General features: G+C 40.8%; 1 protein-coding gene across 4 annotated transcripts in view; it reads right to left on the bottom strand.

The window, feature by feature from the left end:
* col12a1b (collagen, type XII, alpha 1b) overlaps positions 1 to 14,632 on the bottom strand; it is a 150,681-nt gene that overhangs the window by 87,468 nt on the left and 48,581 nt on the right. For all 4 annotated transcript variants that reach the window (XM_026194793.2, XM_080289842.1, XM_026194795.2 and 1 more), the window contains exons 20-27: positions 14,461 to 14,607; positions 12,834 to 12,979; positions 10,017 to 10,146; positions 7,149 to 7,294; positions 6,072 to 6,198; positions 4,850 to 4,986; positions 1,402 to 1,531; positions 887 to 1,026 (exon numbers count right to left, since the gene is read on the bottom strand). In XM_026194793.2, coding sequence (XP_026050578.2) covers positions 887 to 1,026; positions 1,402 to 1,531; positions 4,850 to 4,986; positions 6,072 to 6,198; positions 7,149 to 7,294; positions 10,017 to 10,146; positions 12,834 to 12,979; positions 14,461 to 14,607 — 1,103 coding nt within the window. The remainder of the gene's footprint in view (positions 1 to 886; positions 1,027 to 1,401; positions 1,532 to 4,849; positions 4,987 to 6,071; positions 6,199 to 7,148; positions 7,295 to 10,016; positions 10,147 to 12,833; positions 12,980 to 14,460; positions 14,608 to 14,632) is intronic.

The following is a 14,632-nucleotide window of genomic DNA, read 5'->3' as shown; positions in this document are numbered from 1 at the left end:
CATCCTCTGGCTGCTGCTATTCTCTCGCTAACATTTTAGGGCCTTTATCTTGTAGAAGGTACAATGTAGAAAACCTTGAGGTGACTGTTGTTGTGAATTCATGTTATAGAAATTAAAAATGTATTTAAATGAGCTGAATTATCATGAGATATCTTAAAAAATGTGTTCATCTAATGCATAGGTTCACTGATCTCTCTTGAAAAAGAGATGAGACATTATTAAAAACGCACCCACAGCCACAGCCTGAATCGGTCTGTGAGGTAAAGTATCTGCAGAGACAAACACATGGCTGGAGCTACACCATGAAAATGTGCAAAACTTCAGCCAAGAAGATCTGAGATGATCTCAACCACAAGACAAGGTTAGTTATTATTATGTTACTCACTATGAAAAGTAATTATCCTAGTCTGCTATCTTAGTTAAGTCCACAGTTAAACTGTGCGTGTCGGGGTCATCATGGCCATCATAGTTTACACGCTGAGGTTTTGAAAGTGTAGCTTAAAGGTGTGCTACACATGAACAATGCTGACAAAAAGCTGCAAAAGCGCAGAATGACAACTGAATAGCATTCTGGACTCACGCCTATGAAAACAAAAGAAGTAATAAAGCACTTCAGTGTGTTGAAATGATGAAGCCTCAGCCAATGCACTAGACACTTAGATCTGAATAAACAGTGTTATCGGATGGTTTACGTGTCATCTTTTAACAAGCACATACACACATGCAGTTTGTTCTGGAAAAAGCTTGAAAATCTGATGTCGCTGCCAATAGAAACTCTGTATTCAGACATGGAAAGAACTTCTTCTGCTGCAGTCTTTGTCCCGACTCATTTGAGCACAGACATTTTATAGACATGGCCAGGCTGGTCGCATCATCACCCACTTACCTGCTGGAAGTCTGTCTCCCCCCTTTTAACCCAGCCAACACGGTAAAGGGACACGTCGGGGCCTCCGTGTTCCCATGTGACTCTGAACGAGGACTGGGTCACCTCAGAGAACCGCAGGTTCTTGGGCGCAGGAACAACATCTGTAAACATGGACCGAAATGAGACAGAGGATGTCTTAGTGATGATGCAACAGCATGTGAAGAGTCCCTTTTTTATATTATTACATAAAGTTAAAGATATAAAAACACTTAATAGTACATTATAAATATAACCCTACACATCATCTAAAGACTTTTTAGTGTAGACCAACCTTCATGTGATTGCCACTTTCCTAAATCAAACCCTGATTTTGTTTCACTTCATTTGTTCAAACGAAAAACTTAACCGAGTCTGGTTTTTTGTAGAGGTGGAGGATGCTCTGTTAGGATTGTTCCTGCTTTTGCTATAACCAGAATTCTGCACTCATTCTTTGATGAGTGCAGGATGACCAAAAAATATAAAATGTAGATTCATACCTGTGATGGCGCTGCCGAGCATCGGGGTCGCGGGACCGTCGTCATAGATCGGGGTGACAGCTAGATCATATTCTGTCTGGGAAATGAGGCTGGACAGCACCAGGGTGGTAATGTCGCCATTAACTTCGATCTGTCAAAGGCAAAATTTAATTATTAGTGACTCTTTTTTAAAAAAAAATCACTCAGAGGTTGGACAGCTACATTTAGACCCACAGTCCTGAAATACCCACAGACTTTGCAGTAAATAAAACGTGGGGGCATTTGTAGCTCAAAAGATAGAGAGAGCTGTCTACAAACTGGAAACTCAATGCTTTGATCACCAGTTCCTACACCCTGCATGCCAAACTGTCCTGATGCCTGATGGGTTATAAAAACAAACCCTAAAGCCACTGAATAAAATACCACATGAACTGATGAATGTGACCACAGTTTAATTTCTAATGCAAAACTAAAAAACTAACACAGTTCTCTTTGCCGATTAGCTGGAACATTCATTCCTGCCACAGACCGACGCCTTTAACAGAGCTGTAAGCAGTTTTAAACTATCAGTTTAAGAGAAGAGCTTTATGGAACAGGTGAAAGGTGAACATGGTTAATATATAACAATTTTAATTTCATTTTAATTTCTCTGTCTGTATGTGATGCAAGCAAATGACTGAATAACTAAGCAAAGTTAAAATTAGAAACAGACACTGCAGTTCCTCTGAAGGCCACTTGAGGCTGGCTCCAAAACAGTGTCAGTCTCCATAGACTCTAGTGGTAAAATGTGCAATATTATATACACATCTACAGCCTGAGACAAAAACATTTTTGATCTCTCTAAGGAGGGAGATTTGTTATATTTCACATCTTCTAAATGGACGTCATGGCTTGGGTCACTGTTTGGTGAACTTTAAATGTCATAATCCTCCCCAGATAGATAAAAAAAATTACTAAATAAGACTTTTATTTGATTATATGTGGCCTTGAGTTAACAGCAGCGCCGTCGGATTTATTGTGTGATGTAGTTGAGAGGTTTTTGAAAGTAGGCTTTGAGTTTATGAGTCAGATTCAAATATTTACCAACTGAGATGAAAGCAAAGAACGTAAAAGACGTGCACTTGTAGGGTCAGAGAATAGTAGGTCATCAAATAAATCAGCGAAAAGCTTTGACATATTAAAGCACAGAGACAGTCTCCACAGTCGGATTTTTCATTTCAGCAGAGAGTTAAGTTAACTCGGGCATACATCCAGATGTGTGGGCTTCCTCTATAGAGACAAGAAGCCTTCAGCACTAATCCTTAAGAGGAGTCGAGCTGTTTCGCGTCATCTATCAGAATCTTCTGGAAATGTCAGGTATCCACGGACGGCACCGTCAGCTGCCGAGTCATCCCAGACTGTTTGTCCTCTGCTGACATCCAAGTGAGAAGTTATGAGGACAGAGTGGAGCTGGGATGATGGAGTCAGGCAGGGCTGGCTGCAGCAGTCAGCGTGCTTCTGCCAGCAGACTGCGTTTCTCATAAGCACCAGGCCAACAAAGAGGAGCTGCAAGGTCGGCCGTAACTCATCACTTTCCCAGAACGAAGATATCTCTGCTGAGTAAAACTTCACCCATATGAGGCTCTCTGTGAGGCTTTATTGTTCAACGCCAACCCTCAATGACCTTACAAACAATACAAGCACTTTCAAACAGACGCAACTTTTTATTCGATGAGGGAGTGACAGCTGATACGTGCCAATGGAAAAAGATCACAGCTGCACTTACTGAGCCTGATTTAGAAAAGTTGGACGTCACGCTTCTCCTCACACATAAAGTCCTGATCGATCAGGCTCCGTCGTGTGTTAAAGACCTCTTAGTATCATTTTATCCCTGCAGACCACTTCACTTTCAGACTGCAGGCATATTTGTAGTTGCAGAGTTTCTGAAAGCCGAACAGGAGGCAGAGGCCTCAGCTTTCTGTGGAACCATCTCCCCGCATCATTTCGGGAGACAGACGGCCTCTGTACTATTACAATTAGGCTTTAAACTTCTAGTTAGGGCTGACTCAGGTGACCTTGAACCGTACCTTCTTCATGTTGCTATAGCAGGGGTGTCAAACTCAAATACACAGTGGGCCAAAATTCAAAACTGGAACAAAGTCGCGGGCTAACATTAATATTTATTGAAATATATTTATTCCTCCAGATATAAGAATGAATCTTTTCTTATGGACTCAAACACGTTTTGCTGAAAAACTGAATATGGAACACGCAAAGCTTAATACTAAACAATATATATATTAGCTGTATAATACCAGTAGGCCAGCTCTAATAGTAATTTGGTATGGCTTCGCGGGCCAAATGTAATTAGGCTGCGGGCAAAATTTGGCCCGCGGGCCAGAGTTTGACACCTATGTGCTATAGGCTCCAGCTGCCGATAGACTTCCCATGATGCACTGAGCATTTCTCCTCCTCTCCTCTTTAAGTTTGTGTGTTGATGCTGATTCTACTGGGATTCTTCTTCCTGTTAAAAAGGGAGTTTTTCCTCCCCACTGTTTGCAAGTGCTTATTTTCTTAATGTTGTAAGGTCTTCACCTTATAATATAGAAGGCCTTTGAGAGCACTTTTATTGTGAAGTATGACTATATGAATAGAATGGAAACATATTGAATTAAAATAAAGACGTCCAATTTAATGCACTCTGGAAACAGACAGACATCAGTTACAGCCACTAGGTGCCCTCTCACAGTCCTTTTATCATCCATTCTGATCAGTGACATGGAGATTGTGTAGGAGAACTGTGCGGTGCAAAAAAGTGCATAAACTCTATTGTTGGAATCAACATTCTGGTTACATTTGGTTACATTTTATTTTAAATTAAATCCTGATCTTTTCCTGAGCTTAACCAGGTAGTTTTCATGCCTTAACACAACTAAAACAGGGACATGGGGTTAAAGCCTACTTCCCCTCAACCTCCTTAAGCTGATTTTTGCTTCTTCTTTCAAACGAAAAACTCATTATTTCCTTCAATGAACAAACAATCAGCACTGAATAAGGTGACGACTTAGGAGGCCACATACTGGTGCTTTCTATGGGACGGACATGAATGGGAGGCATGCTGGTTCTCATTTTATCACTGATTAATCTACAAATTAATATTCAAATCAATAAACTGAATTAATAGTTTTGTCCAAAATCTAAGCCTGTTCAGTTTATAATAAGTTGAAGCAGTGAAAAGCAGCAAATCCTGACATTACAGAGCTGAAACCTGAATGTCTAATGTATGTGCCTAGAAATGACTGTGACTAATCAATTATTTTGCGCTTTCAAACCTAGAAAGTGTAATAAACCACGACCATGAAATATATTGATCATAACTCCGCCCATAATTAAACAACTGCTGCATTAGCACTCCCTCTGAGGTTTTTCATGTATTTGTCATGTAACCCTGCAGTGGAGCTAGCACACCATCATAAAGCCACAGCTGTACCTCTTTCACTTCTCCTTCCTCAGGTTTGTAGGTGATGATGTATTTGCGGACGGGTCCAGGAGCAGCATCCCAGTTGAGCCTCATGGTGCTGTGAGTAACGTCGCTGATTCTCAGTTGTCCGGCAGCCGGCCTGGGCACTGCGGGAAGACAGGGCAAAGGAAACGTTAACCACCCTGAGTGAAGCTCAACAACATCTCCTCACTCTCAGCATTGTTGTGAAGACATTCAAAGACACTGCGGGCTGACGCTGTGAGGCCAAAACTGAAGAGCTGAAAAACAGACAGCAGCTTCTTTTTTCTTTTTTCTTTTTTTAAAGAAAGCGGTCCTGCTTTGGTTTGTAGTGCATCTGTTTTCTATCGATAAGTTCTCAATCCAAAATTTCGGAGACGAGATCCAGCTCTTATAAAACAACAGCTGACATGAAATAAAACTCCGAAACCCCTTACCTTTCCTAAAAACCATTTCTGAGAAAAAAATGATCCAGGATGGAAGTTCTGATTTCAAGTAAACACTTTAGAAAAGTGGGGGGAGGGATTTTAAATATTTGAATTCTTTCTGAGACGGAGCGGGTCTGCGGACAGCTTTAACATAGTTGAGCTCTTTGAGGTTTGTAAGAACATGACCAGTGTACGATATGAGTTGGCTACTAAACCACTGTAGTTTACTAACCTTTCTTGTTTTATTTGTGTGGTGCTTTGCACTAACTAGTAGATATCTACTTCTATTTCTTTGTTGCTCCTGTAAAGTTTATAGATATAGTTTGCTAAGAAATCTAGAAAGCTAAATATGGACATTTGCGGCTCCAAAAAATCAGGATGATGATGGATATAAAGGTAAATTGGAGGATGATGAACTAATCACCAGCACATTGGTTCAGCGGTTAGCACTGACTCACAGACAGACGGCTCACGGTCCGACTGAGGCTGACTGTTTTATGCTTTTGGATCACTGAAAAGAACTGAAGCAGCTTCTAAAGACCTGATTCTTCCTTCAGCTAAAATACTGCTACTGGACAGTTTTTAATGAGTTTCTAATAGCATTTTTCCTTCTATCGTGACTACTTGACACCCAGGCTGATAGCTACACTCCATCTACCTTCACCTGTCCAGTGTTTGGCTTGCTGATGGAGTTTTAATCCACCGACATTACAGGAGCTCTGATCCTATTAAATATCCTCAGAGATCACATTTTAAACAGTTAAAATCAGTTTAATGTTACATACAGGTGACTCCCGTGCCCTCCAGAGGCTCGCTGGTGGCTTCTCCGTACACAGCGTAAATTCTGATGTTGTACGCTGTGTTTGGTATCAGCTGCTCCAACTGGGTACTGGTTACATCTCCAACACGTAGCTGCACAGGGACAGAGGTGAAGGAAAGTGACCGTCGGAACTAGCATACATTGAAACTGGAAGAACGGCTGAACTTGGTGTGCACAGACAAAAGAGTCGTCAAAATATTTTTTAGCATAAATAAAAACAATCAATAAGTAGCTAATAGTCCTAATGATAGTAACTTTAACAATGGCCCAGGTAACAAGTATAATACATGGATATAACAGGGGTTTTGTCTCTTACACTTCGGGGTCACCATTGGGGTCTTTGAACGTAAGCCGATAACCTCACTGATTATTCATTAAACCTTTCAATATGCATCTTCTTCTTTTAAATCACACATTAAACACAAAAAAGCAAGAAATTTTTTGAGAAATTTGATATAAAAGGGTCTTCACGAAATTGTATGTCAAATAACATGTGCTGCAAAGTAAGTTAATGCTCCCCTCTACTTCACAGTTGCCGCCTGATTTCCAGTAAAGACCACCTCACTGTACATTTAATCATCCTTTAAATTTTCCTCAGCTGTATAATCGCAAATGTAGGTTAACACCAAAGAGGCATTCAGTCCCATCTGTTCTGTTTATGTCATCTCGATGACTTCAGGCCATGAGCTAATCCTTGCCATTACCCAGCGTGTCTGAGGGCTCTGCTCTTCGTAGGCCTGGCCTGAGCCGGGCTGCAGAGGTCTACTTCCTCATTGTATCCACATCTGGAAGTAGTAAGGTGATGCAAGCAGAAGCCGGCTAATATCAAATAAATGTGGAAAACCTCAACACGCAAATAAAGAGATGTGTCAGATTTGTGTCGATCTACGTGCGAGTGTCCCTGTGTTGTGGTGAATTTGTGACATTGTGGGAACATTATTAAGTTTACTTACTCACATTGTTGGGACTGGGATCATAAATACAGTTTGCAGACCCAAACCATTGTCAGGGATAAAGTACTGTAACCTCGGTGTTCGTGTACCTCACTCTCCAGCTGAGGCTCGGAGGCATTGATGGAATTGTACAGCAGCATGTAGCCGGTGGCGCCGACTACTCCGTCCCAGCTGACCCTCATGGAGACTGAGGTCTCATCATACACGTTCATGTTCTTCACTGTGTACAGCGGCACTGAGGGGACAAAAACAGTCAGTTTAACACACGGCACAGCCATGGTCTTCTTTGGCTTTGCTAAACAGTAACAGAGGGGACAAATCTCTGTGTTTGTTGGTTCAGGCACAGAAATTAATTCCGTTTTTCAGATTTTCTGGATTAACGCTCCTTGATCTTTTAGTTATAATATGCAGAGGTGGTTTTGGTACAATAACAGGATAATGACCCCAACAGACCCAAAATGTCCCAAAGTGATCTTAAAGCTTCGGGCTTTTGATGGCTTCTGTTTTTTCAGGATATTTTTCAGGACTTATTCGTTACTTTTTGTTGGATGTCACATAAAAAAGCTAACCAACACGTTTCATGGAAACACAGAGATATAGAAGATAAAACCAGGTTAACACAGAAAGGTATTTGCTGAAGAAATCTGGCTTCTTGGACACACAGATGTCAAAATAGTTAAAAATTTTGAATGTGCTTTTATTTGATAAAAGATGAATAAATACAGAAGAGAAGTTTAAAAAAAAAAAAATAATAAAAAAACAGTGTGCTCCTAAATCCTGATCTTAAATAGTGCATAGTTAGAATTAATAAAGTCCATGAAACTGCAGTTCCTCTAATGGCCACTTGAGGCTCTGAAAGCCATGTTAAAAAGTCCAACTTTACTGCAGAACTAAACATGTTTACAGCCTCGGCTTTAGTCTCTATGGATATTTTCCCTGCATAACAACTGTATGGCGGGTGAACTCATCCATCTGGAAACTTGATTAGGAGCACGGCGACTTGAAATTACAGGTATCCTGATACATTACAGGCAGCTCTAGCTGATTACTGTCTGCTAGGCTCGTAGACAGTATAAAGGTGGATTTTCCCATGGAAGATCTGCACTGGCTTCACATTTCAGACCGAGAAGCTATATTCATTATTCAGGTCTATGGTTTGGCCTCACCTCTGCTGAACTGGACTTCTGATGTGTTTGTGCCTTTTGGAGCATTATTCTTGGAATTATCTGATAATATGGCTCGCTTTGTGGTACACACTGTTCAAGAAGTTTGGGCTTCAGTCTTGACGAGTGAATATTTTATCGGGCTACTTAACACTGGCCAGCAGGGATCTGTGCACCCGCACAGTTTATGGACGCAGCTTTCTAACCAAACTAACTACCTTTAGCTGAAGACTTAGCACCCAAGCCTCTCATCAAAATAAGGTTACTTTTAGGATCAAGAAACAAAAATGCTATAAGGCTTCAAACCAATGGGAGAAGCTGGCTATATACGTCTTTTATTTACAGTCTACGGTAATCGCATTAAAACCCAACCTAATTTTTTTGTATTGGAAAGCGAGAAGAAAGGAGGATGAGTATTTCACACTTTTGCTTTGAAACTGGATGTAACCTTTTAAACACCCACAAATGTGTGAATTTTGGCTTTTTAAGAGTGTGGCTTTGCAAAAAAAATCCCACCTCCTTACTGTTTTAGCACTATGTGACATCATGATATATGTCACCCCCACCCAAACCCACAGACCCCAGACCTTTATAGACACTGTTTTAAGAAGGACATTATGACCTAATCGAGTGTTAGTTTAAAAATTACAGTAAACAAAGCCACAGTGATCTGACAGCTGCTGGCCACCATAAAACCGACAGCAACACAAGAGCCAGTTATTGTTTTATGACAGTGAGAAGCCGCTTGTTGTAAAAATCAATCACACGTTTTAGCACAAATAAAGGGAACTTTAAAGGACAAATGAGCAAATAAAATCACTTAGAGCTGTGCACTAAACACGTTGTTAAACTCTATCAGTTTATCTAAGATACATGCAACGACCGCAGACCTGATTAATTTTAACAGTGGCCCCATTTTTCCTACTCCGACTAACATCCGCTCTCAGGATTGCATCATGGGACTGTGTTAAACATATTTCCACCTCAGATCAGATGCTAAATATATGTAGTATAAACACAGATGCTGGACCAGATATGAAGGCGGGCAGATGACTTCCATGGATGTGTGTGAAACAGGATAATGAGCGGAGAAATCAAGCTGTTTATCTCACAAACCATATGGAAGAAATAGAACGCTTTCCCACAAATGTGAAGCACCACAATGCGATGATACTATCGGCCTTCAAACCTCTTCTTTAATCATGTCTTTGAACTAAGAGGTTTTAAAAAAATCAACAAGAATAAAAACTCAGCTCTTCTCTCAATCGGCAAGAGCCGTTTTTGAATTTTGGAGAGTGGAGAAACAATCCTGCTTAAGCCTCTGAGGTTTAAGATAGGCTATGAAGCTCCCAGCACACAGTTTTAGTGCTGATGTTAATGCCAGAGGCAATGTCTCTCAGAAAGGTTTGTAAAGGCAGACAGTGCTTGATTTTATACACCTGTGGCAATGGGACTGAAAGCACCTGAAATCAAAGAATAAGCTTTGTTTCTCAGTACTTTTGCCCTTACAGTGTAGCATAGTTAGATTTAGGGCAGGGATCATCACCAATGATGACCATCATGAGATCATCCTTAATGACTTAGAGCAGGGGAATCAAACATAAGGTCCAGGGGCCAGTTGAGACTTCTATCTGGAGTCTAATATTGGACTTTTGTGGATCCGAACAGGCTTTTTGCTGTCTCTGCCCCTCTTCAACTGTCCAACCACTCCAACACCCGTGAAACATAACAGCAGTGCACACATTACGTCCGGCACAGAACAAGAAGGTACAGAGGTGAAGAGGAAATACTCACATGTGGTCTCAGTGCCCTTCAGAGGCTCGCTGTTCACCTCGCCAACCACAGAGTAAACATTGACAATGTATTCGGTCCGATGCGACAGTTTCTGCAGCACTAAGGTGTTCACGGATCCGTCGACCAGCACCTGAAATGATAAAGGACTGGTTATCATTCCATAGCTGGTAAATTTCACCTCAGAAAGTAAAAAAAAAACAGAGTGCCTGGGATCAAAAACCAAAGAAGCCTCTCTTCGTGATGTCTGTGAAGGTTCTCAGTCATCCAGGTCATCGTAGTCAAAGGAGCTTACAAAGAAAAGCGTCTGGACTTCTTTAAGTTGCTTGAAGACGTTTCACCTCTCACCTCTCTTCGTGATGTCATTAAAACTTTTATCTGTCTTTTCACCGTTGGATAATTGTAGTCTGTTGAGCCTGAATCTATTGCGCTGGTGGGAAAGTCCTCGTGCGGGATGTTCAACTTGGCTTTGAAATAGCGTCACATTCCTGCACTATTCTGCTGGAAAATCAAACCCAGCCGAGAAATAACAAACAAACACAAAGAGTCTGCAGCTTCTCAGGCTGGTGGGCTCTTCAGTTTGGTAATCTGGAAAATATCTCCCTCTTATCAAGTTATTTGTGTCTGTGATTCATTAAGCTCAACCTGTTTCCAATGGATCTCGACCACAGTTTTTCTTGACTCCACTGGTGTGACCTTACCTTAATCTTTATTGAATCAGACACTCAAGATTATCAAAATAGGATGGGAAACAAGCTGATACATTCTCTTTATTTATTTATTTTTTAGCACAAACTTTAGATTTAATTTACTGGAAGCAACCATAAAGATATATTTGTTTGCAATGTGGAGCCAGGATTATACTTGCTTGCAGAGCAGTGAACCCTTGCTCTGGTAAAGCCACTGTGATCTGTAAAGCCACTGTAATGTGCCTATAATACTTATAAGATCTCTCAGTATGATCATCTGCTTTGTAACAGATGAACATACTTCAATACATTAAAATAAAAAAAGGTTTGTTTTGCAATAGTTTTTCTGGTCCAGCCCACCTGAGTTTACATTGGGATACATGCAGCACATTAAATAAAGGGAGTTTCAGCTGATATGAACACTCACGTCACATACCATGCTATTGTGGGTTAAAACTAGCTGATAATGACCAATAATACACACACACACACACACACACACCATACGAGCAACTCCAAACACAGGGGTAATCTTCTTAATCGTGTATTATTTTTCCTGACACAGAGATCAGATTGAACAGGACCCAAGAGTAAAAGTTTAGACATTTAATATTTGTGCTGGGTTTTCATGAATGTACGTGTTTGTTTTTCTTGTGTCCTGCTTCCTTCTGAGCTGTCACAGTATCAGTCATTCGCTTATCATAATCCAAGGACTTTATGTTCACAATATTGGAAATTTGAGTTATAATAATAATAATTTTAGAGTCAACTTTACTTTGTTTATCGTGTACTTCTTTTCTTCTTTCTGGCAAATGATGACACTCTAAATATGAGACTCTGTAACCAAACCTTTAAAAAAATAACAATTACATAGTTTTGTTATAATGATATCGATCCTAGCATCAGGTTTTCAGAGACAAATCCCACTCATCGATTTTTAGTGTCTTTGCCTAAAACAGCAGCTGCACGGGTTGATCGTACATTTTTAAGACTTAAAATTAAGCCAAGAACACACTTCACTCACCGCACAGCCCCTTCTTTGTCTATTAATTTAACGCATTTCTATTTTTCCTTTTGAATATACACAGTTATATACGAGTTCCACCTCGTGGCAGCACGCTATGGCCTCTGTGCTGACCCTCCTTGTAACGGGCTGAAGTGGGTGTAAATCCCAGCAGATAAGGTCTGCACTAATACCCAACGCTGTTCAAGCAGTCCAATGTAAACATGTTAATGAAAAGTGGCTGCAGGGGAGGCATCCTGGCTCAGTGTGAATCTATAACATTAAACCAAATAGATGGAGTGAAATCATCGCAGGCTCTGCCTGACCAGAGCCAGTAAAGGGTCCAGTAACGTGTTGTTAAAGACACAACTGACAACAGATCACGTCTAAACTCAGCGTAGGTTCAGTAAACCAGCCAGGATCCACATTTCAGATCCTGGGGGCCACCTAAAGTGCAGTTTTGAATAAAAGCCAGACCTGGGTGTTTGGAAACTCACCCGAGAGTCTGTTTTTGTGTGAGGGAGGGCGGGAGGGAATTTAGCGTTAATTAGTCTGTTTTTGTGCAACTGTCATTATCTGAAATTTACAGGAAGCTGTGGTTTTGGTTTCCTATAAACAAACAAAAGAATTATCTAATTAGCTAATAGGAGCCAAAGGGAATTAATAAGAAAACAAGTTGCTGTTTGATATTCAGAGAATGATCCAACAGCTGGCAAACATAAAGTTTACCGTCACAGGAAGCAGACTGAGCGGATTCTTCTAAGTCCTGTAAAATACTCCAATTATCTGAAGGTCTTTTGACCATTTAGAGATGGAACAATAGAATGGATACCAGACAACAATGACATAACCGACTTTATACCGAAACCAGGTGGAGGATGCGAAGAGGAAAAAATAGGGTACTGCCTCTCTCCTCATTTATCCTCATCATACCTTTAAACAGTGTGTTATGTTCGAGATTGCTTTAGATCATTTTCTTGGAGCGTATCTTTTGACTTTAATTTCCTGTTTCCTCATCTCTATCTCCTTACTTTAGTTTTTTTTTATGTCAATTAAATTTTATTGTGACTGGTATCTGACGAGTTAAACCTTGTTGCCTGGTTTTAGAGAGGGTGAGCTTCATCTCACCTCCTCGGTGGGTCCCCCGGCCGCCATCACGTAAGTGACGCGGAATTGGTCCACGGGACCGTCAGGTGGAGTCCAGGTAGCGCGGAAAGAGCTCTGCGTCACCTCCGAGGTCACCAGGTTGGTGGGCGCTGCCACTGACTCATCATCTGAAAAGAAACAAACGGCACAGATATTGGGATCCACAAATCTGCCCTCGCTCCTCTGACAGTAAAGCTCCTGGCCGGCTGCTTCATTTAAAAACTGGTTTTCTCCGGCTCAGCTGTAAATTGTTTCCTCTTAAAATTGATTTACACACATAAAGTACGTCCACTACGAAAGTTTCCATCAGATGCTTGGATGTGTCGCAACGTCCTTTGAAGGTCTGAAATAATTGAGACTGTCAGGCAGAGCTGAGTCAAATATATCTACAAATTTATCATTTTTGCTTTTATCTTTCAGCCAAGTCTGGATAATGTTGATCTGTAGATAATAAAACACTCAAAGTAATCTCTACTCTCTACTTGTCAGCAGCCATTAGTTTCATCTCTCAAGCTGTACCAATGAAGAGGATGCCTTTGATTTAGACTAAAAGTTTTTGTCAGCAGATTTCACAGGCTCAGGTTCTTATAAAACCTGCTGAAAGCCTGCGGGAAAATAAACACCAATGTCTGATTGTCCATGTTAAAAACTGTTTGTTTTTTTAAACTGTGATGTTTCCACCACCACAGTAATTTTAAAGAATAGTTTGTACAAAGAGCTGTGAGCTGCTATTTACTTGTGAAAATGTACAGAGCTTTAAATCTTTAGCTAAAGCGTACCATATCGCCATGTTCTGCGGCATTTTCATGAGCAGGAATAAGAAGTTTATGATGAAATTGTGATATTTAAATCACACTGCTTTGGACTTTCTGCTTCATTTGTTTTAAATTCTGCCAATGCATACTGTATGTGTTTGCCTTGTCATACCAAGCCGCATTTCCACTAGTGTCCACTTGAGGCAGACTCAGACTGAGAGTCAGTCCCTATAGACTGCCATGATAAAATGTCCAACTTTACAGCAGAAATAAAGAGATTCACAGACCGATACAAAAAACACCCCAGCTTTGGCCTGTGGATGTTTTCCCCTTTCGTAACACCTGTACAGGTGGTGAACAGAATAGAAAAGCCTTATATTGTCATTGTACGTGTACAATGAAACTTTGGGATAAGTTGATAACGAATGTTTGGATAAGTCACCCCTTTGGATTTTGTTAAGGCTTAAAGTTAAGGATGTGGCCATTATGGCTAATAGGATGGTGCAGACACAAGCGGTCGTAGCTGCTAGCCCTGCTCGGCTTCACCTACGCTAATTCAAATCACTGAAGTAGACCTCTAGAACAGCTTTGTGCTGCTGGCACTTCTTGGAGCATTTTAATGGAACTATCTGCTGTGTGGTTAATTACACAAACAGACTGTCCCAGAAGTCTGTACTTCAGTTTTGGTGAGTTTGTTGCTCATAGCAATACTTAGTTTATGTTTAGGTCCATGGATGCACCTCGATAACATTAAATAATTAAGATGACCTGATTACTCACATATTTTATCTTTTAGTTAGCGCTCATTAGCAGGTATCTGTGCCAGTGTTCTGAGCATGTGACATCTTCCCTACCTGAGCCCTTAACGCTGTTGCACAGGTTTTCAGAGAGTTCGTCAACAATGTCCAGCAGGAACTTGAAGTCGTTGACGTTGTACATGTGAATGTCATCTGGGTCAGAGGCGATGGACCTCAGCTCATTCTCATCAGCGTTTTTTACACCTGTGAGAAAAATAAACCATGAGTT

The sequence above is a fragment of the Astatotilapia calliptera genome, chromosome 15, assembly GCF_964374335.1.
Source record: "Astatotilapia calliptera chromosome 15, fAstCal68.1, whole genome shotgun sequence".
NCBI lineage: Eukaryota > Metazoa > Chordata > Actinopteri > Cichliformes > Cichlidae > Astatotilapia > Astatotilapia calliptera.
This window is presented reverse-complemented; position numbering and strand designations above follow the sequence as displayed.